This window comes from Microcaecilia unicolor, chromosome 5 (genome assembly GCF_901765095.1).
Source record: "Microcaecilia unicolor chromosome 5, aMicUni1.1, whole genome shotgun sequence".
NCBI lineage: Eukaryota > Metazoa > Chordata > Amphibia > Gymnophiona > Siphonopidae > Microcaecilia > Microcaecilia unicolor.
This window is the reverse complement of record NC_044035.1, coordinates 198715357-198737973: the sequence shown is the minus strand read 5'-3', so window position 1 is coordinate 198737973 and position 22617 is coordinate 198715357. Positions and strand designations below refer to the sequence as shown.

At 48.3% G+C, this 22617-nt stretch overlaps 1 protein-coding gene across 1 annotated transcript in view; it reads left to right on the top strand.

Annotated features, from left to right (window-relative positions):
* FBXL8 (F-box and leucine rich repeat protein 8) overlaps window positions 1-22617 on the top strand; it is a 242442-nt gene that overhangs the window by 47686 nt on the left and 172139 nt on the right. Inside the window, exon 2 of the mRNA XM_030203700.1 lies at window positions 11094-11299. Within this exon, the coding sequence (XP_030059560.1) occupies window positions 11148-11299 (152 nt within the window). The 5' untranslated portion in view covers window positions 11094-11147. The remainder of the gene's footprint in view (window positions 1-11093; window positions 11300-22617) is intronic.

Below are 22617 nucleotides of genomic sequence, written 5' to 3'. Positions count from 1 at the left end.
ATGTACCTCTCTCTTGGCTTCTTTTGGTTTCCTCCGGTATTCCTCCCCGTGTTCCTCATCTTGAGTTTTTCTGTATTTCTGGAATGCCTTTATTTTCTCAGCCACTTGCTTGGAGAACCATAGCAGTTTCCTTTTTCTCTTGCTTTTATTTACTTTCCTTACATAAAGGTTTGTGGCCCTATTTATAGCTTCTTTCAGCCTGGACCACTGTCCTTCCACTTCTCGTATGTCCTCCCTCGTATGTCCTCCCAGCCCATCAGCACCTTCCTTAGGTATTCCCCCATTTTACAAAAGTCAGCATGCTTGAAATCCAGGACTTTGAGTTTTGAGTGGCCACCCTCCTCTTCAGCCGTCTTATCAAACCAAACCGTTTGATGGTCACTGCCGCCCAGGTGGGCACCCACTCGGACATTTGACACGCTATCCGCATTTGTGAGCACCAGATCCAGTGTCGCTCCCTCCCTCGTGGGTTCCATGACCATTTGTCTGAGCAGAGCACTTTGGAAAGCATCCACAATCTCTCTACTTCTTTCCGATTCCGCAGACGGAACCTTCCAATCTACATCCGGCAGATTGAAATCTCCCAGCAACAGCACCTCTCTCTTCTTTCCCAACTTTTGAATATCTGCGATCAGGTCTTTATCTAATTCTTCCAATTGTGTTGGAGGTCTGTAGACAACACCCACGTGGACAGAGGTTCTATCCTCTCTTTTTAAGGTGATCCATATCGCTTCTTCCTTACCCCAGGTCCCTGTCATTTCGGTTGCTGTGATATCATTTCTCACATATAGAGCTACTTCTCCACCTTTACGACCCTCTCTATCCTTCCTAAATAGATTATAGCCTGGTATGTTTGCATCCCATTCATGGGAACCATTGAGCCATGTCTCTGTGATTGCAACAACGTCTAAGTCTGCCTCCAACATCAGGGCTTGAAGGTCATGAACTTTGTTGCCAAGACTGCGAGCATTTGTGGTCATCACTTTCCATTTACATTTCCATTTCCTGGTATGTGTTTCAACATTTGATATTTTGGTGTGTTTTTTGTCTTTGGGTCCCTCCATTCTTTTTGTTCCACCTTAATTTCTTTTGCTTTTGCTGTTTCTTCTGGCTCAGTTCTATTTTTAGGAACCTCACAGAGCTCTAATGGAGCAAAAGAATTCTGTAGGGGTAACACTTGCGAGGGTGTATGCCTCTGTGTCACATGACAAAGTCTGCCTGCAGGGCCGTGCCAACACGGTAAGCGAGGTAAGCATGGCAGGGGGGCGCTTCCCTCTGGGGGGCGCCGCCGCACCATGCTCACCTCGCTCGCCCTCCCCCCAACATCCCTTTTCTTTTTTTTTTCCTTTTTAAATGTACCTCCGTAGCGGTTCCGGCAGTGCAGCGTCAGTGAAGGAGGCGGCGCTCCCGACGTCGCTAGCCTTCCCTTCGCTGTGTTCCGCCTTCCTCTGACGTCAAGGAAATGATGTCAGAAGAAGGCGGAACACAGTGAAGGGAAGGCTAGCGACGTCAGGAGCACCGCCTCCTTCACTGACGCTGCCGGAACCGCTACGGAGGTAAATTTAAAAAGGAAAAAAAAGAAAAGGGATGTTGGGGGGAGAGAAGAGGGCGGGCAGTTGAACAATGGGAGTGGGAGGGCAGGGGAGAGACGAGAGCATGGATGCGAGGGGGGGTCATGGAAGGGAGAGAGGGGAATTGCTGGAAAAGGATGAATGGAGGGGGCAGGGGACAGAGGAGCATGGATGGGCATGGATTGGGAGGGCAGGGCTCAGGGAGAGAGGGGAATTGCTGGAAAGGGATGAATGGAGGGGGCAGGGGAGAGGAGCATGGATTGGGAGGGCAGGGCTCAGGGAGAGAGGGGAATTGCTGGAAAGGGATGAATGGAGGGGGCAGGGGACAGAGGAGCATGGATGGGCATGGATTGGGAGGGCAGGGCTCAGGGAGAGAGAGGAATTGCTGGAAAAGGATGAATGGAGGGGGCAGTGGACAGAGGAGCATGGATGGGAGGGCAGGGTTCAGGGAGAGAGGAGAAATTGCTGGACATAGAGGGGAGGGAAGAAAGATGAAGGAGATGAAATGAGGGAAAAGGAAGAGAGGAGAAAAACTGCACATGGATGAAGAAAATAGGCAGAAGCTGAGGACCAGAAATGAAGAAGAAAGGAGGAAAGGAAAGAAATAAATGGAAAGGAAGCCCTGGAAACGGAGTTAAGAGGACAGATAGCAGCAGAATCAGATACTGGGCCAGCATGATCAGAAAAAGAAAGTCACCAGACAACAAAGGTAGAAAAAAATCATTTTATTTTCATTTTAGTGTTTGGAATATGTCCACTTTGAGAATTTACATCTGCTATCTTATTTTGCAATGTATAGCAATCTGTTTCTAAGAATATTGCTGACAATTCCTGTCAGTGTGGCAAGTGGTGAGCGATCATTTTCACGGGGGGGGGGGGGGGGGGCAACTGATTGTCTGCAGGGGGGCGCCAGAGACCCTAGGCACGGCCCTGTCTGCCTGAGCCTACTGTGAACCATCTATTCTTAGGTGGTTTTATCCTTTGAGGCACTGGTGTGAATTTGGTTTGATTTTACTGCGGATTACTGCGCTTTACCGTGATAACCCGCTCCCGTGTCATTCTCTACTTCCTACTTCTACACCATCCTACAAAGCAGATGCCCCAATCAACATTTGACAAATTAAAATCACCTATTAGTAATACCCCCTTCATAGCTATATTTTGAATGTCTTCTATTTTAATCTCTATCCTCTTCTCCTTATAAAAGGAGGTCCATATGTCACACCAGTGTAAAATAGAATTTTCATTCCCTGCGTTGTCTTTTCTTATATGTTCTGCAATTCTTTCAATGTTAATATATTTTTTTTTTTTCATTTTCTTTTTTTTAAATGTTTATTTATATTTATTGAACATGCACAAATCGCATAGAAATAATTGTGAACAAACAGTATCAACACTTCCCTCTGCTACATCAACATTAATTTTTTGCTTTGTTTCCATTACTCTGTAATCCCCTTATATACCCCTTACCCCCTCCCCCACCCTCTACCCCCTTCCTCCCACTTAGTTAATTGTCAAGGCAGGGTCCGGCTGCGCCGACCACTCAATATATGAGTCCCATATTCGATGATACACTACCAGGCGACCTTGTCGCATCGCCGTTAGCTTAGACATTAGGTGAATGTAGTCCAGTTTCCTTATAACAGTCCTGAGTCCCGGCAGAGTTTGTTGTTTCCATGCCGCTGCTAGCACCAACTTGCCAGCCACCAATATCTGGGTAGCCAGCTGATACATATATTTTTTGGACCCCTGGGGTCGCATATGCAGAAGGCAGAAGTCCATTGTCATTGGAAAGTCTGATTTCGTTATGCTTATGATCAACCTCACCACTCCTGTCCAGTACTGTTGAGCATGAGGACAGGCCCACCAAATGTGAGCCATATCTCCCAACATTTCACATTGACGCCAGCAGAGAGCCGACCCCCCTTTAAACATTTTAGCTAATCTCTGTGGTGTGTAGTACCAACTATACAATATTTTGTAGCCATTTTCTACAAGAGCATTGGAAATTGACACCTTAAGCAACGAAACAAACACTCGTTCCCATACTGAGTATTCATGAGAGACCCCCAGTAATTTTTCCCATTTATGTGTATAGTATAGAATTGGCTGTGTTTGCAATAAAAGTGCTTTATATAGCCTAGAGATTCCTCCTCTACCCCCTCCTCCGGCCATAGCCCTCTCTAATTGCGTTTCCTCCAGACTCAACTCTTCCTTTGCTCTCCTCATAATGTAATCCCTTAGTTGGGTATATTGAAATGCATTAGACGTTGGGATCCCGTATTCCTCTTGTATTTCTGCAAATGGTAATATTTCCCCCTCCTCCCACATCTGCCCCAGCTCCCACAAGCCTCCCCGCTCCCAATTCCTGTAACGCGAATCCATAGATCCCAGTGTGAATCCTGGTGCATGACGTATTGCGGTATGTAAAAAGTGTATGCGTCCTCTAAAAAATCTATTACGTATATTACTCCAGGTTGTGAGTGGCCACCTAATAATCGGTGGCATTTCTTTTATTATCTCTCTGATCTCCCGTTCAGAGAGCCAAGGGATAACCCTCAAGGGGTAAGAGCCGCACCAAGTCTGCTCCATAGCCTTCCAGGCCTTCCCACCTCCCTGCAACCACTCTGCTAAAATGCGAAGATGAGCCGCCTGGTAATAAAGCAAAAACGAGGGCACCCCCATACCCCCATGTACTCTCGGCTGATGCATCACTGACCGACGCACCCGTGGCGGCTTCCTTTTCCATATGAAGGAGAAGACTCTGCGCTGCAACCCCTTAAGAAACTTGTCAGGTAGAGAAATAGGAAGCGCCATAAATAAGTAGAGCAGCTTCGGCAGCAAGATCATTTTAATCGCATTTATCCGACCCATCCACGAGATTGTTAGGCCCTCCCATCTCTCCATTTCCAAGAAAAGTTCCCGTACCCTTGCAGGGAAATTGGCCGCATACAGGTCCTCAAATCGCTTAGTAATATTCACCCCTAAGTATTTGATACTTTTGGAGGCCCACCTAAAGGGGAAAGTGGCTCGCAACCCTGTTACTTGGTCCCTTGGTATGGAGATGTTCAACACCTCGGATTTCTCCATATTAACCTTAAATCCGGCCACCCAGCCAAAATCCCGCAATGCCGCCCCAATAATTGGAAGTGATGTGCCGGGGTCTGTTAAAGTAAGGAGAATATCATCCGCAAATAATAGCACCCGAGTTTCAGTGGTTCCCATCCTCAGTCCACGTATGTCAGGGTGTGATCTAATGTAAGCCGCCAAGGGCTCCACGACCAAGGCGAAAAGGAGTGGTGACAAGGCACATCCCTGTCTCGTCCCCCTCCGCAGCAAAAACGGTGTGGACTGGCTCCCATTGACCTTAACCGAGGCCGTGGGCGCTCGATATAGTAGATGTATCCAGTGCATGAACCCTTCCGGAATACCCACCCGCTTCAGGGTTGCAAACAAAAATGGCCAATGCACCCTGTCAAACGCCTTTTCTGCGTCTAATGAAAGGATACATAGTGGCTGCTGTTTTATATGTGCAAATTGGATGAGGTGGAGCGCCCTTCGAATATTATCAAATGTTTGACGCGCCCGCACGAACCCCGCTTGGTCTTCGTGGAATAATTGCGGCAAATACTGCTGCAGACGGGATGCCAGGATCGCAGTAAAGATTTTATAGTCCACCCCCAGAAGCGAGATTGGCCTGTAAGAGCCGCACAGCCGTGGATCTTTACCTGGTTTGGGCAGGACTATAATATTCGCTTGATGCCAGGTCTCCGGAAGAGACCCTTGTTCTCCCAAATCATTAAACGCCTTCAGCAGCATCGGAGCTACCAGGGACCCAAAAGTCTTATAAAACTTGTTCGTAAATCCATCAGGTCCTGGTGCTTTATTGGGTGCTAGTTCCTTTATTGCCTGTAAGACCTCTACTAACTCAATTGGTCTGGAAAGTCTCAGCTTGGCACTCTCTGTAAGTGTGGGCAGTACATTCCTATCCAGGAAGGCCTCAATCTCAACTTCCTCTGGACTGATATCCGGAGTATAAAGTTTTTCATAGAAGCTCCTAAAGGCTTCTTGTATGGCCTGAGGATCCGCTATGCGGTCCCCCCTGTCATTTCTCAACTGAGTGACATGCGCTTTTTTTGCCTGTTGCTTTAATTTGTGTGCCAATACCCTGCTGGCCTTGTTGCCAAACTCAAAATGAGTCTGGCGTGTCCTCTGCAGTTGTTCAGATAGATCCGCCAATTGGAGCTCCCTAATCTCTTGCCTTATCTTATGCGCTTGGTCTAGCAGAGTTTGTGCTGGGCCTCCCTTACCCTGTCTACTTATTAATTTCTCCACCTGTGCCAATTGCTTGCGCCCTAACTCCTCTGCCCGATTTCTTTCCCGTCGCACATGTGCTTTCAAGGCAATAAAATGGCCTCTCATCACAGCCTTGAAGCCCTCCCATAGCACCCCAGGGGTCACCTCCCCATTATCGTTAAATTGGATATATTCTTTAATTATCTTCTCCAATTGAAGTACATGAGTCACCTCAGCCAGCAATGCATCATCCAAGCGCCACTGTGGGGCCTCCCTCCTCCCCTCTTGCATATGTAGGACAAGGGTGACCGGACTATGATCGGACCAGGTTCGCGGCTCTATGCATTGATCTTTAACCCTACCACTCGCCACAGCATCCCCCAGCCAAAAGTCAATACGAGAGAGGGAGTTATGAACTTGGGAGAAGCATGTGTAATCTCTTTGTGTTGGGTTGGCCTGTCTCCACAAGTCACTCAACTGCCACCTTGCTATAAATGTATGAAGTAGCTCCCGTCCCTGTTTAGCATATTGAATTGATGTAGAGGAGTTATCCAGCTGTGGGTTGGGAGTAACATTAAAGTCTCCTCCCACCAGCACGGCTCCCTCTCCATGTGCCAGCAATATCTGATCTAGTCGTTGAAAAAATTCCCCATGGTCTGCATTGGGCCCATAAACATTAACTATGGTGTAGGTCTGTGTTCCCAATTGGATAACTAATAAAATATAACGACCTTCCTTGTCTCTACTGATCTTTTTAATCTGCCATGGGTGGGAGTCATTAAGTGCTACCATGACCCCCCTACTTTTGGTGCCTGAATTATTCGATGCAAAGAACACATGCGGATACTGGCGATGCCTACATAGTCTCTCATGTTGCTTTTTTAAATGAGTCTCCTGAATCAGGGCTATGTCTATTTTTAAGCGGATCAGCTCCCTAAATAGGAGCTGTCGCTTCATTGGCACATTTAAACCTCTGACATTCAGGATCGCTAGTGTTACATCTTGCATTCCATCTCCTCCCATGGGCGCCCTAAGCCAGCCCGGATATGGTCTCCCGCCTTGTCATCCCTTTGTTCCTCTCCTCTTTTCCATTTGCTCCCCCCCCCCCCCCCCCCCCCGCCCTGTCCCTCCCTCCCTTCCACCCCCCTCCCTCTATGTTCATATAGATCCTCTCTCATATATGAAAGAGTATCCCGTAGAGGAAGTACCTCACCCCTCCACTCACCCTCTTAGTACCATTGAACAACATAACAACTGTTCTCCCGCTATATATCAATCAAAACCATTACAAACCAGAACCAAATAGCTCTTGCAAGCCTTACATTCTGAACTTCCATTGGGCCCAGACCCAACACGTGTTAACACATCATTTATGCCCCCCTTACCCACAGTCATGTAAGGTGGCCAGCCGACTGCTGACGTTGCAATCTCTTCTGCCCCTTACCCACTTGCTGCCATTTCGAGTGGGATGCCGGGGCTCTATCACGTCTTGTTTTCCCCGGGGTCTCCGGCGGGCATTCTTGCTGTATTTCTGGGAGAACCGCTCTAGCTTCAGCTAGGGATCTTGCTTGGTGCATGCGGCCTTCCTTATAGAATGCTAGTGCAAAGGGATGCTTCCAGCGGTAGCGAATTCCAAGCTCCTGCAACTTCCTTGTTATCGGTTTCAGCTCCGCTCGCCATTTTAAAGTGGCCAGTGCCAGGTCCTGGTAAATTTCCACCTGATGCGTGTCCCACTTGACACTTTGTAGGCTTCTAGCCGCCTGAAACACCTTCTCTTTTAATTTGTAATCCTGAAAGCAGGCTATGATGTCCTTAGGCAAGTTGTTCCGGGCTGGGCCCAGCGTTCTATGAGAGCGCTCAAGCACTACTGCAGTTGCTTCCACTGGGCTGCCAGCCTCTTTCAATATAGCACACACCACCTGCTGCACTACTGTCTCACAGTCGGCGTATTCCGGGGTTTCAGGAATACCCCTAAACCGCAAATTATGCTGCCGACTCCTGTTCTCTAGATCTTCCATCTTGTCAGTCAGCTGTTGCTGGCCCAGCCGGACGTCCGCGATCGCTCGGTCTAGCGATCCCAGTTCTTCCGTATGTTCTTCCACTCGAGACTCCATCTCCTCCATCCGATTCCCCAGCTCTCTAATTTCACCGCGGAGATCGGAGCCTAGTGTCTCCAGCTCCGCCCGGACCGCCTTTACGTCTGCACGGATCTCCAGTAGCCATTCTTTTAGCTCTGCGAGCGGGTCCGCTACTGTCCGGTCTGGGTCCTCACCAAAGAGGCAGGGGCTCTGCTGCAAATCGCCGTCTGATTGTTTGCCAACCTGCTCAGGCTGGATTTCCAGGCCCGCCAAGCGGTTAGCCGTCTTTCCGCCTTTAAAGCCAAATTGGCTGAGTTCTGGCTGCATATTTATCGCCGCCCGGAGCGCCACCGGTTCCGTGGGTGCTGCGAATCAAAATCGCACCGGGAGGACACGATCAGCGGGAGAACTCACGCTTTTTTTACTACGGTGAGCGGGAGCTAGCTGTTTAAGCCTCCATCTTTATTGGTGACGTCACTTCCTCTCCTCAATGTTAATATTTTAACACATTACACCACTGCTCCATTTCTTTCTACCCTGTCCTTCCTGAATAGATTATAGTTTGGTATCACTATATCCCAGTCCTGGTTCTCCATGAACCAGTTTTCTGTGACCACCACTAAATCTGTCAGCCTCTTCAATCATAGCCTCTATATCTAGAACCTTGTTTCCCATTCTACTGGCATTAGTATACACTGCTTTCCAAAAATGGTTTAATAGCATAGAGTAAATGTGGATTCAGTCAAGGGAAATCTTTTCTCACCAATTTGCTACTTTTTTTTTTTTTTAATTTTTTATTTATAATTTTCAAATAGTACAAACCATGTATATACATGCAAAGAATGTTAGGATAATATTACAGGGTATCTCAAAATATCTCCAAGACTTCAACAAAGTTAGGTAATAATTTCTCTTACTTTGACCACATAAGTCGGACAAGATACTAGGAATAAACTTAAGAAATTAAGGAATTATTTTCTTAATAATAAATTGAGAGGAAAAGACACATAAACCAACTAGCTGATTATTACTAGCATATCAAAATGTGTGATGATTCAGGTAGATCCAATACCACCACTCTCCTCTTTGGCAACTACTCATTTCTGCAATTTCTCAGGGTCAAGGAATACATAATTAACATCATTTAAAGAAACAAAACATCTTCACAAATATTTCAGTACAAAAGATCCACCTAATGCGAGTATTTGTGGTTTTAATACAAGGAACTCTCGCCTTCTTTTCTGTGTTTCTTTATTCAAATCAGGAAAAACTTGTATCTTGGCCCCCAGGAATAATGCTTTCATATGTTTAAAATATAGACGGAAAATGTTATTCCTATCCAACTCCAATGCAAAAGTCACAAGGAGAGTGGTACGGTGAGTTATCACCTCTAGAGAACTTTCCAGAAATTCTGTAAGGTTAAGTCCAGGTTGAGAACCTTGGGAGTGAGTTCTAATTCCTGATATATATTGAGCTCTGGTAATTGGTGGAAAACCCTCTACCGGAACTCCCAAAATTTCACCAAAGTACTTTTTTAACATATCTATTGCTGGTATCAATGGAGACTTTGGGAAATTTAGAAATCTTAAATTATTTCTCCTTCCTCGGTTGTCAAGAAATTCTAGCTTTCTAGCTAGAATTTCCCTTTCTTTAACCATTACTCCTGTTAAGTTCTGCAGTTTTTGTGTCTCTTCTCCTAGTGATTCAGTTTTCCTCTCATTTTCTTGTAATTTCCCGGATAGGACACTTTGTTCTTGCTTTAAATCTAGGAATTCAGTTTTAATGGAGCTTGTTACCTGGGTAAGTGTGGTATTAATTCCCTGGATAGCGTCCCACAGCATCTCCATTGTTATAACAGCTGGTTTCAATTTCACTCGACTTCTCTCAACAGCAGCCTCCAGAATCAGGGGAGATATCGGGCTTTCGACCCTTATACTACCAGTAGTGTTCCGTTCTGGGGTTGAAGTGGTGGCAGGGCCCCCTTCAGCAGCTCAAGACCTCACCACTTTGGAAGGATCGTCGCTCCGCATCCCTGCCAGCACTAAATTGCTTCCGGGTCGAGGGGGAGCTGTAATCTGAGGCGGGCTGAGTGAAGCCGCCTCTATGCTTCAGTCCGTCTGACCAGCATCGGGTCCCGTCAGCTTTGGCGTCTGCAGCTTCAACGCCTGGACTCCGAATTGTTCCAGCGTCTTTTGCTGGGTAGCCGGTTTCGCGGAGTCAGAGGAGGCTAAAACTCCGGTCTTACCCTTCCTCTTCCCCATAATATCAATGGGGGAGAGTGCTGCCTCCCAGGTATATCCGCTGAAAAATCAGGAGCTCTCAGACGTGAGTCTTCTCACAGCGCCATCTTGTCCAGAGCTACCTTTTTTTTTTTTAAGGTACGAATATAATGTGGCTAAAGGTGAGCCAGTTGATGTGGAGCAGGATTTTTGAAAGGATGTCCACAGTTTATCGGATCCCTTCTAAAATAAATGTGGTAGTGATGTTCAGCAGGAGCACACTTGTCAAAAATCTAGACATTAAGAAAATAGATGCTGATTACTTCGGTATCTGAATGTGTCTGTTTTGGCACTGCCACATCTATGTGACTCCCACTCAGCTTAGAGGGAACATTGATTGTAATCCTCCGGGGACAGGAGCTGAATGTAACTTGCCTTTGGCTGTAACTGAAAAGGCATTAGCTAAATTCAAACTCTCTTCCCCAACCTTCCCTTCCCTTTGTATCCAGAATCCTTATTGTATGTCAGATTTGTTTGCAGTTTGGGGATTAGGTTGCTTGGTGAGGAAGAGTAATTTTTTTTTTCTTTTACCATATGCAGTTTTGTGTGTGTCTGGTTTGCAATTTACATTCTTGATTTGTCTGCAGTTTTGCAAAAAAAAAAAACAAGTTTAGGGAAGAAATTCTTATAACTGGATCTCAGGAAGAGTCTTGAAGACTAAGGGGGTATTTTACTAAAGCTTAGCTCGAGTTATCTGCAGCAGAGGCCATTTTATTCCTATGGGTCCTGCTACAAATAACTCAAGCTAAGCTTTAGTAAAAGATCCCCAAATTATGCAAAATTGTAAATGGTGCTGCTGCCGTATGCTAAGGTGAACCAGCTTCCTCAAAGTTCATATATTTAACTTTTACTGATTTCATATTGAACAGGGTGCTGCAGAAGAGAACTATTTCAAACGATCAGATTAAGGTCTGCGTCCTCTAATGGCTGAAATCTGGAAGTATGTCCCTGAAGAAATACTTGCCCAAATATTTTACCATCTATCTCTCAGGGACAGGTACACAGCCTTTCAGGTGTGCAGGCACTGGGCCGCTGCTGTCTGCATCAGCACAGTTTGGCATGTAACTGAGATCAGGTAAGTAAAAAGCTTCCAGGATAAAGCAGTATTTCTGAATCACTCAGCTGCAGTGCAGAGCCAGATTTAAAATTCTAGATGCCCACAGGCAATGTCAGGAGAGCTTTCCTCCCTTCCCTCAGTACCTCCTTCCCCCTACCTCCATCTTCCAGAGTGATAACTGGTCCTACACTACTAACAGCAAGTTGAAAGACGATGGCAGATAAAGACTAGTATGATTATGTGGGTAAAAATGCATTTTTCCTTCAAAAATTGGGGCTTTGAGTATTGTCTGATTTATCCAGGAGTAAAAGTACAATAGTGCTTAATAGCATGTGTACCTCATTACACGCAATATGAAGACGAAGACCAGAACGTGGAAAGTTGAACAAGTCCATTATTTTGGATGGAAAAATTACTTGCAGAGAAAGTGGGCGCAAATCTTTGCTTGTAATGTTTCTTTGAGCAATAATAAAAGCAAAACATCAGTCTCTGTTTTTATTGGTAGTTTTATATGAGAATTGAGTGCATTACAAATAGGGCAGTCAGTAATTTGCCACAATACAAACCAGTTATATTTGACACAATCATAGAGTGGAGTGGTTGTATAATTCTTCAACGACAAGCAGGATATCATTTGTCACATATGGGTGACATTATCTGATGGAGCCTGTCATGGACACTACCCAACATTCTGTTTCTAGAAGCTGTTGGTAGGCCCAATTGTGCAGGTGTGCATACCTTTCCACCCATTTCACTCACATGGGACCAGGCAGTTGTCATTTTTCCATGGAACTGAGAGGTCCTCTTCTTGTGCATGTTAGTGGTAATTTCTTTGTGGCCTGCCCTGTGTGAGTAGCCCAGGACAATTCTTTTTTTCCCACCTTTGTTGTGTTAGTTTTTCTTAATAGTTTTGGCTCTTTAAAATTTTTATTTTATTTTTTCGCGGCTCCACGGCTTTCTTAGGTCTGAGCTCCCTGGCCAGAATTGGTTTTCCTTTTTTCTTTAAAAATTGAGATGTTTGATTTTGCTGTGGCTATTTTTCCTTCGATGTCACAAAAATCCCCCAGTGGCTTAAAAAAAATTCTCTCTGTGTGGCAAGGTCATATCTATTACAACAATTCAAATAAATTAGGAAACTCACAATCTAAATTCTCCCAAGGTTCATTATTTAAAAATCTGGAAATATCACTATTTTATATATTTAGCATAATCTTTATTATCAAAAATGTAAACACAGTATTTTTATGCTTCTATAAATACACATCACAGATATCTTGTAAAACTAAATAATAATCATTCATACTCACTCATACATTCATTACCCATAAAACCTAAAACCCAAATTCCAAGAGCTGAAACCAGAGAACCAAAACGGCACAAGTCTATCACATTATCACTTGGGAACACATCATGATGTCCAAACCTTTGATCTTCCAGCAGCGTCTCAAAGCTGCCCCATTCTAAAAATAATGGTTTCTCCACGGAACACGAAGCACTGACTGCTTCCAGCCGTTTGAAATTGCATATTCCATATCATCAAGCTGATCAATCCATAGACTGGTGGGTTGTGTCCATCTACCAGCAGGTGGAGATAGAGAGCAATCCTTTTGCCTCCCTATATGTGGTCATGTGCTGCCGGAAACTCCCCAGTATGTTCTCTATCTCAGCAGGTGGTGGTCACACACAGCAGCAGCTCTGGCTAGGCCTCCAAGCCTAATTTTTAGGTTTTGTTGAGTGCCTGGGGTTGAGGGCTCTTCTTGAGCAAGTGCAAACCTGGTGGCGCCAGGTCCCTCCTTTTCTCCCCCCTCCCGCTGGCTCCGTTAAAAAAAAAAAAAGAAAAATTTTGAATGTCCTTAAAGGCGTTTATTTCGACGTTTATTTAAACGTTTATTGCAGCTACTCACTGGGACACCAGGTCGTTACAGCTCGGAGCGGAAAGCAGGTAATTTTTACCTTTTTATAGCGGGCAGGGGGTTCCCCGATTGATCTCCACGTGGCATATGGCGTCGGAGGGCGAGGGCGCAAAGAGTCGCTCCCCGGATCGCTTAGGCGCTTCTAGAGGGGATGCGGGGGTCTTAAAGTCTGATTCGCCCTTGTTGGGTGACAGTTTCATGACCGATGAGTGTCCCGGTCCTTCCTCCGGCGTGGCGGTTTTCCCCGCCATAAACGCCCATCCCCCGCTGCTCGCCTCCGCCATCTTGGCCGGCCACGCGGCTCGGACGGCTTCTTCGTGGGCCGCCCTTGAGGGAGACATTAATGCCATGGACGCCCTTAATTTGGGCGACGGCACCAAAGCGGCTAAAGTTAAGCGCCGTTTTTCCCGCGCAGCTCCTTCGCGGAGTGTCGCGCCGGACGCCATTATGGATGCGCAGCATGTCTCTCCCCCACTCTTGCGAGCGCCGGTTGAGGGTGCGTCTAGGGCTGTAGCCCAGGCTGCGGAAGTGCACGGTCTGGGGGGTTTCTCCCCCGAGTTTGTTTTGCTGCTGCATCAGGCCTTCCTTATGCAAAACGCTGCCCCTGCTCCCTCGTTTGGTAAAGAGGTTGAGGTCCCCGGAGGTAAACGCCCTCGGGTTGATTCCCAGGCCTTGGAGGACCTTGTCTCCTCCGATGTAGATGAGGGCAGCGTATCTGAGTTCTCCCAACAGTACTTTGCGGATTCCTTGGAGGAGACGGATCCCCGCTCGGTTGGAGCGGATGACCCCTCTGCAGCGCGGCTTTTTAGCTCAGAGGATTTGCCCAACCTGTTAGTGCAGGCCATGGGCATTTTGAAGATTTCCTCTCCGGAGGACGTCTCTCCCTCAGCCCCTGTTGGCTCTGCCATTATGCTGGGGACGAAACGCCCGCCTAGAACCTTCCACGTGCATGATGCCATGCACACCTTAATTTCGGCTCAATGGGATGTCCCGGAAGCGAGCCTCAAAGTGGCTAGGGCTATGTCCCGCCTCTATCCTTTGCCTGAAAGTGAACGTGAGGCCTATCTGTGGCCTACCGTGGATTCTTTAATCACTGCGGTGACTAAGAAAACGGCTTTGCCGGTGGAAGGTGGCACGGCCCTAAAGGACGCCCAAGACAGAAGATTGGAGGCGGCCTTAAGGTCGTCCTTTGAGGCGACTGCTTTAAGTTTGCAGGCCTCGGTTTGCGGTTCCTATGTGGCCAGGGCGTGCCTGACGATGGTGCAGCGGGCTTCCCCCTCGGATCATTCCTTGAGGGCTGATTGGCCGGCCCTGGAATCGGGCTTAGCCTATTTGGCAGACTTGCTGTATGATGTCTTGAGAGCCTCAGCTAAAGGCATGGCTCAGACAGTCTCTGCGCGGCGGTGGCTTTGGCTGAAACATTGGTCTGCTGACCACGCCTCTAAATCCCGCCTGGCTAGATTGCCTTTTAAAGGCAAGCTGCTCTTTGGGGTCGAGCTGGACAAAATCGTGACCGATCTCGGCACGTCTAAGGGCAAGAAGTTACCAGAGGTCAGGGCTCGGGCTAGTACTCGTTCCGGTACCTCCAGAGGACGGTTTCAGGAAGCCCGTCGGTACCGCCCGGGCAGGTCGGGCTCCTCTGCCCCCTCTTCCTTCAAGAGGAACTTCTCCCCCAAGCAGCATTCCTTTCGCAGAGACCGCCGTCCTGGAGGTGCTCCCTCCGGTCCTCCCCCAGGGTCTCGTACCCAATGACGGGGCCTTGGTCCACGCCCCAGTGCAGATTGGAGGACGGCTGTCCTCGTTTCTGGGCGAGTGGACCACAATAACTTCAGACGCTTGGGTGCTGGAAGTCATCAGAGACGGCTACAAGCTAGAGTTCTACCGACCCTTAAGAGACGGGTTTGTACTCTCTCCCTGCAAGTCTCCGGTCAAAGCTGTGGCAGTGCAGCAGACCTTGGACAATCTGATCCGCCTGGGTGCGGTCGTTCCGGTGCCAGAAAATCAGATTGGCAAGGGACGTTACTCCATTTACTTTGTGGTACCAAAGAAAGGAGGTTCTGTCCGGCCTATCCTCGACCTCAAAGGGGTCAATCGGGCCTTGAAAGTGCGGCACTTTCGCATGGAGACTCTCCGCTCTGTTATAGCGGCAGTGAAGGCAGGAGAGTTCTTGGCTTCCTTGGACATCAAGGAAGCGTACCTGCATATTCCCATCTGGCCTCCTCATCAACGCTTCCTGCGTTTTGCAGTCCTGGGACGACACTTCCAGTTCAGAGCCCTCCCTTTCGGGTTGGCTACTGCTCCGCGGACCTTTTCCAAAGTAATGGTGGTCATCGCGGCCTTCCTACGAAAGGAAGGAGTACAAGTCCATCCTTATCTGGACGACTGGTTGATCCGAGCCCCCTCTTAAGCAGAGTGCGGCAAAGCTGTGAACCGGGTGGTTGCTCTTTTGAGCTCCCTGGGGTGGATCATCAACTGGGAGAAGAGCCAGCTGCGCCCGACTCAGTCCCTGGAGTATCTGGGAGTTTGATTCGACACCCAAGTGGGCAGAGTGTTCCTGCCAGACAATCGGATTGTCAAACTTCAGGCTCAGGTGGACCAGTTCCGAGTAGCCTCTCCTCTTCGGGCTTGGGACTATGTGCAGCTGTTGGGCTCTATGACGGCCACGATGGAAGTAGTGCCCTGGGCCAGGGCTCATATGAGACCACTACAACACTCTCTGTTGCAGCGCTGGACTCCGATGTCGGAGGATTATGCTGTGCGCCTTCCCTTGGACCCAGCAGTGCGCAAGGCGCTGAGCTGGTGGCTGCAGACGGACAAGTTGTCTGCAGGAATGCCTCTGGTGACCCCAGAGTGGATTGTCGTCACGACGGACGCCTCTTTGACGGGCTGGGGAGCCCACTGCTTGGGAAGGACAGCGCAGGGGCTCTGGTCTCCTGCAGAGGCAAAGTGGTCTATCAACCTCCTGGAACTCAGAGCCATTCGGTTGGCGCTTTTGGAGTTCATCCCGGTACTGGCGTTGAAGCCAGTACGGGTCCTGTCGGACAATGCCACTGCTGTGGCCTATGTCAACCGCCAGGGAGGTACCAAGAGCGCCCCTCTAGCCAAGGAGGCTATGAGTCTATGCCAGTGGGCGGAAGCGAACCTGGAACAGCTGTCAGCGGCCCACATTGCCGGAGTCATGAATGTCAAGGCGGACTTTCTCAGTCGCCATACCTTGCAGCCCGGAGAGTGGCAGCTATCTGCTCAGGCGTTCTTGGACATCACGAAGCGCTGGGGCCAGCCGAGCCTAGATTTGATGGCGTCATCGGCCAATTGCCAAGTGCCGCGCTTTTTCAGCAGAGGACGGGACCCTCGATCCCTGGGAGTAGATGCTCTTCTCCAACAGTGGCCGACACAAGAGCTTCTCTATGTGTTCCCGCCCTGGCCCATGCTGGGCAGGGTGCTAGACCGGGTGGCAAAGCATCCAGGCCGGATAATCCTGGTGGGTCCGGATTGGCCCAGACGTCCCTGGTATGCGGACTTGATCAGGCTCTCAGTCAACGATCCTCTGCGGCTGCCAGTGGAGCAGGGCCTGTTGCATCAGGGTCCCGTGGTGATGGAGGATCCCTCCCCCTTTGGTCTTACGGCCTGGCTATTGAGCGGCAGCGTCTGAGGAAGAAGGGCTTCTCAGACAAGGTCATCGCCACTATGCTGAGAGCGAGGAAGCGCTCTACTTCTACTGCTTACGCCAGGGTTTGGCGTACCTTTGCAGCGTGGTGTGAAGCAGGCTCATTTTTTCCATTCACTGCTCCAATTTCTTCAGTGTTGGCATTCCTGCAAGAAGGTCTGGAGAAAGGCCTGTCGCTCAGTTCCCTTAAAGTCCAGGTAGCGGCCCTGGCTTGCTTCAGGGGCCGCCTGAAGGGTGCTTCCCTGGCTTCGCAGCCAGATGTGGTGCGTTTTCTCAAGGGAGTTAATCACCTGCGCCCTCCTCTGCACTCGGTGGTGCCTGCGTGGAATCTCAATCTGGTGCTAAGAGCATTACAGAAGCCGCCTTTTGAACCCTTGTCGAGGGCATCTCTGAAAGACCTGACGTTGAAAGCAGTCTTTTTGGTGGCTATCACTTCAGCCAGAAGAGTTTCCGAGCTCCAGGCGCTCTCTTGTCGAGAGCCTTTTCTGCAGTTCACTGAGGCAGGAGTGACTATTCGCACAGTGCCTTCCTTCCTGCCCAAGATTGTTTCTCGCTTCCATGTGAATCAGCAGCTCTGTCTCCCTTCCTTTCGTAGGGAGGACTACCCAGAGGAATACTCTGCTCTTAAATATCTGGATGTGAGACGAGTCATCATCAGATACTTGGAAGTGACCAATGATTTCCGGAAATCGGATCATCTGTTTGTCCTGTTTGCAGGTCCTCGTAAGGGTCTGCAGGCTGCTAAGCCTACAGTGGCAAGATGGGTCAAGGAAGCCATTGCAGCGGCTTATGTGGCCGCGGGGAAGGTGCCGCCTATCCAGCTGAAGGCTCATTCCACTAGAGCTCAGGCGGCCTCGATGGCAGAGGCCGGGTCCGTCTCCTTGGCAGAGATATGCAAGGCGGCAACTTGGGCATCGGCCCATACATTCTCCAAGCATTACCGCTTGACTGTGGCTGCTCGGGCGGAGGCCCGGTTTGGAGCTTCAGTGTTGAGGTCAGGGATTTCTATGTCCCGCCCTGGGTGAGTACTGCTTCGGTACATCCCACCAGTCTATGGATTGATCAGCTTGATGATATGGAAGGTAAAATTATGTATCATACCTGATAATTTTCTTTCCATTAATCATAGCTGATCAATCCATAGCCCCTCCCAGATATCTGTACTGTTTTATTCTGGTTGAATTTTAGGTTCAAGTTTAGTCTTCAGTTACTTCAGGAGGACTTCGTGTTCAAGTTTTTTCACTTGGATTCTTCAAGAGTTGAGACGAGTTTGTGTTACAGTGAGCTGCTGCATTCCTCTCTCCTCCGTTTTACGGGGCTGGATTGAGACTTAAATTCTGCCGGCACTCCCTCCCGCTTCGTGCGGCTGTAGGGCAGCTTTGTACCCCTCCCGCTTCGGCGGTGTTAGGGTCAGTCAGCTCCTCCCGCGGTTGCAGGATAAGCCAGATCCCCCCGCATCGGCGGGTGTGGTGTCCCTCCCCCGCTCCGCGGGGATGAGCTGGACGGATTCCCCTCCCCCACTTGTGTGGGGATGAGCTGGGTTAATTCCCCTCCCCCGTTTCGGCGGTGGTGAGCTGGGCAGAGTGTCCCTTTGTGGGTGTAATTCTCTAAGTGCTGAGTCCTGCGGATGGAGCTTTGATATCGACATAGAGGAGTTTCCGGCAGCACATGACCACATATAGGGAGGCAAAAGGATTGCTCTCTATCTCCACCTGCTGGTAGATGGACACAACCCACCAGTCTATGGATTGATCAGCTATGATTAATGGAAAGAAAATTATCAGGTATGATACATAATTTTACCATTAGTCTAACATGGCTCTTCACATCCACTGATTTCAACTCTTAGTCCCACTCAAAGTCTTTCTTATTTCACTTATGTTTCAATAATTTTTATTGATGATCAACAAGTTAAACAAGCCACTGCATATCTCCCCTAACAAATTATACATCAGGATATAAATCATACAGCTAGATCATCATCAAGATTTCACATTTTCTCCCCAACCCCCTTTCCAACATGTTAAGTCATTTTTTTGGGAAGAATTGCATCAAAATCGGACACAAGTATAAGCAAAAACGTTCGCACCGATACCGCAATGTTACAATAAGTTATGCAAGAAATTCACCCCTACAACTGCCCCGACTGGAAAGATCTCCCCCCCCCCCCCCTACCTTCCCACTACCCACTTGTGAGCTTTTTAAATGTTCAAAATAAAGCTTCATGCTCTCGAGGGCATGGTTAGCCACAATGGCTCCCATACCATGCGGAACCTCTCTCCCTCTGTGCTGTCCAATGATTTCACACGGCATCTATCAAGCCGCATTTGATGTATCATCTGCGCACACCAACATGCTAGCGGTGGCATGAGATCTGATCGCCAAGATTTCAAAATCGTGGTAATCCCAAATAAAATTGTCCACTGCACATATCTCTTGAAACCTTTAGGTGGTGTCGCAGTAAATTTGTAACTAAAAAATAATATCAGCGGTTCACATACTACAGAGCATTCCCACTGTGACTGCAATGAGGAAAGGATGGCCCTCCAAAAGGCCTGCACCAAGAGACAGAGCCAGAACATGTGCCCAAGTGTGGCTGACCCTCCTCCACATCGTGCGCATGTCCCATCACAAGACTCAGTTATTCTGGCTATTCTTTTAGGGGCCATGTAGGTTCTCATAAAAAATCTGTATAACCGTTCACCCTGAGGGACCGAAAAGTGCATTTTATAAATACTACTCAAGAACCTCTGTCCAATATCTGTTGTAACTGTGCAGCCAAGATCCTCAGTCCACGCTTTAGTCACCCTTATGTAATCTATTTCTTGAGTTGTATCTTTCAACTGCTGTAAGTGAAATAGTAAAGGAACTGAGACCTGTGCCCCCAAAGAGTACTGTTCCGTAAGGACATCAATCACGTCCTCCGTGAGATCTGTCCATGTTAAGGAGGACACATAGTGTTTTAATTGAGCGTAAGCAAAATACTGTGATCTAGAAATACCAAACTCTTCAATTAGTGCATCTAATGTTTTAATCTGTCCTTCTTCTGTAACTATGTGAGACAAGTAGATAATTCCTTTGTCTTTCCATTGACCAAAAACACTAGCCCCTATCCCCGGAGGGAAATCTGGGTTATTACAAATGGGGAGCAGTGGTGTGACCTTTGCACTAAACTTGTATCTCCGACATACCCACCGCCAAGTAGCTCTCATCGGGTGCAAGAGTGGATGTCTTTGGAATGCTTTTGGCGGTAAGCTGCATCCCGTATGCAATAAATAACTAAAGTGAGTCTCAGGGAATACCGCTATCTCTGCCTCTGTGTTAGAAAATTCTGTTGTACCCCGGAACCAATCATTTATGTGACGTATTTCACATGCTATTGAAAGATTTCGTAAACTCAACAGACCCATTCCCCCCTGTTCCCGTGGGGTGGTGATCACCTCCATAGGCAATCTTGGATGCTTGCCCTGCCAAAGAAAGTTCTGTGTGAGCCTATTTAAAGCCCTCTCCTCTTTCACACGCAAAAATAGTGGGAGTTGTTGGAACAAATAAAGCCATCGTGGCGCAATAAGCATGTTAAAAAGTGCGACCCGCCCCCACAACGAAAGGGGAAGAGCCTGCCACAACTGCAGTTTTTGTTTCATATTCTTTATCATAGGGTCAACATTAATTCGGTATAGAGTCGACAGTTCCCTGGGAATTAATATACCTAAATACTTTAAGGGCCTTGTCCACCCACTGTAGCGGGAAATGTCCCCGCCAAGTTTGCTGTAGCGTGTCAACCAATGCCAGTGCGCAGGATTTTTGGAGGTTTAATGAAAACCCAGAGAGTCTCCTGTAATGTTCTATGGTTTCCAGAGTATATTGTAATGAAGTTTGCGGTTCTTTCAGCACCAGCAAGATGTCGTCCGCATAGGCCAAGGTTTTCACTTCTTCACTCTCAAGAATCATCCCTTTGATGTCCTTTATCCCGTTTAGTGTCCTGATCAAGGGCTCTAGGGAGATGTTAAATAGGAGTGGTGACAATGGACACCCCTGTCTCGTTCCTCTGCAAACCGGGAACCATGCTGATCTGCCCCCATTAACCACTATTTGGGCGCACAAACCCTGTATATAGCACCCGAACGGACTGAAATAAAACCTCCGGGAATTCTAGCCACTCCAGCACCTGAAATAAATAGCTCTAATCCACATGATCGAAGGCCTTGGCCGCATCTAAGCTAACCACCATACAAGGTTCTCTTCGACCAGTGCACTGAGCCAATGCAAGAAGAATTCGTCGCACGTGTAGAACCGAGTGTCGTTTGGGAACAAACCCCACCTGGGCAGTACTAATTAACTCTGGTATGTATGCTGACATTCTGTTAGCTAAAACCTTTGCCAAAAGTTTGATGTCCACATTGATAAGAGAAATGGGGCGGTATGACTCTGGATCATCCGCTTGCTTGCCCGATTTAAGTAATAACGTGATCAGAGCTGTGTTTTCATTTTGAGGGAATTCCCCATCATCTATTACTGTCTGATAGTACTCAATTAATGGTGCCACTAGGGACAATTTTAGGACTTTATAGAATTCTCCAGAGAAACCATCAGCACCAGGTGCCATGTTCGTTTTTAGATCTCTGATAGCCCGCTGTGGTTCCCTCGGTTGCAGGGGTGACCCTAAACAATCATGTGCCCCAGGCCCCAGCTATGACATCCCTGATTTATCCAGGAACTGGTGCACCGCTTCCCTAGATGGCGGAGCCATCAGAGCATACACATCACCAGTGCTTTTTTTCTGCCGGTACGCAACCTTTTTTTGCCACCACCACCCCCCACCCCCCCCCCCCCCCCCCCCGTGACACTCCGGGCGAGTCCTGCACTTAGTTTTTTTTTTTTTTTTTTTAAGACTCAGAACGCGCGAACGATGCAGCCGGCAGCGATTGAAAGAGGCTGTCTGGGCTGGCGTCTGCGTCGGAGCTTCCCTCACCCTCTGCGAGTCCCGCGAAACAGGAAGTTGTAACAACGAAGGCGGGACTCGCAGAGGGTGAGGGAAGCTCCGACGCAGACGCCAGCCCAGACAGCCTCTTTCAATCGCTGCCAGCTGCATCGTTCGCACGTTATGAGTCTTAAAAAAAAAAAAAAAACTAAGTGCAGGACTTGCCCGGAGTGTCACGGGGGGGGGGGGGGGAAGGATTGGGGAGAGAGAGGGAAACCAACAGAGGGAAGGATTGGGGAGAGAGAGGGAAACCAACAGAGGGAAGGATTGGGGAGAGAGGGAAAGAGGGAAACCAACAGAGGGAAGGATTGGGGAAAGAGGGAAACCAACAGAGGGAAGGATTGGGGAGAGAGGGAAAGAGGGAAACCAACAGAGGGAAGGATTGGGGAGAGAGGGAAAGAGGGAAACCAACAGAGGGAAGGATTGGGGAAAGAGGGAAACCAACAGAGGGAAGGATTGGGGAAAGAGGGAAAACAACAGAGGGAAGAATTGGGGAGAGAGAGGGAAAACAACAGAGGGAAGGATTGGGGAGAGAGAGAAAGAGGGAAAACAACAGAGGGAAGGATTGGGGAGAGAGGGAAACCAACAGAGGGAAGGATTAGGGAGAGAGGGAAACCAACAGAGGGAAGGATTGGGGAGAGAGAGAAAGAGGGAAAACAATAGAGGGAAGGATTGGGGAGAGAGGGAAACCAACAGAGGGAAGGATTGGGGAGAGAGAGAAAGAGGGAAACCAACAGAGGGAAGGATTGGGGAAAGAGGGTAACCAACAGAGGGA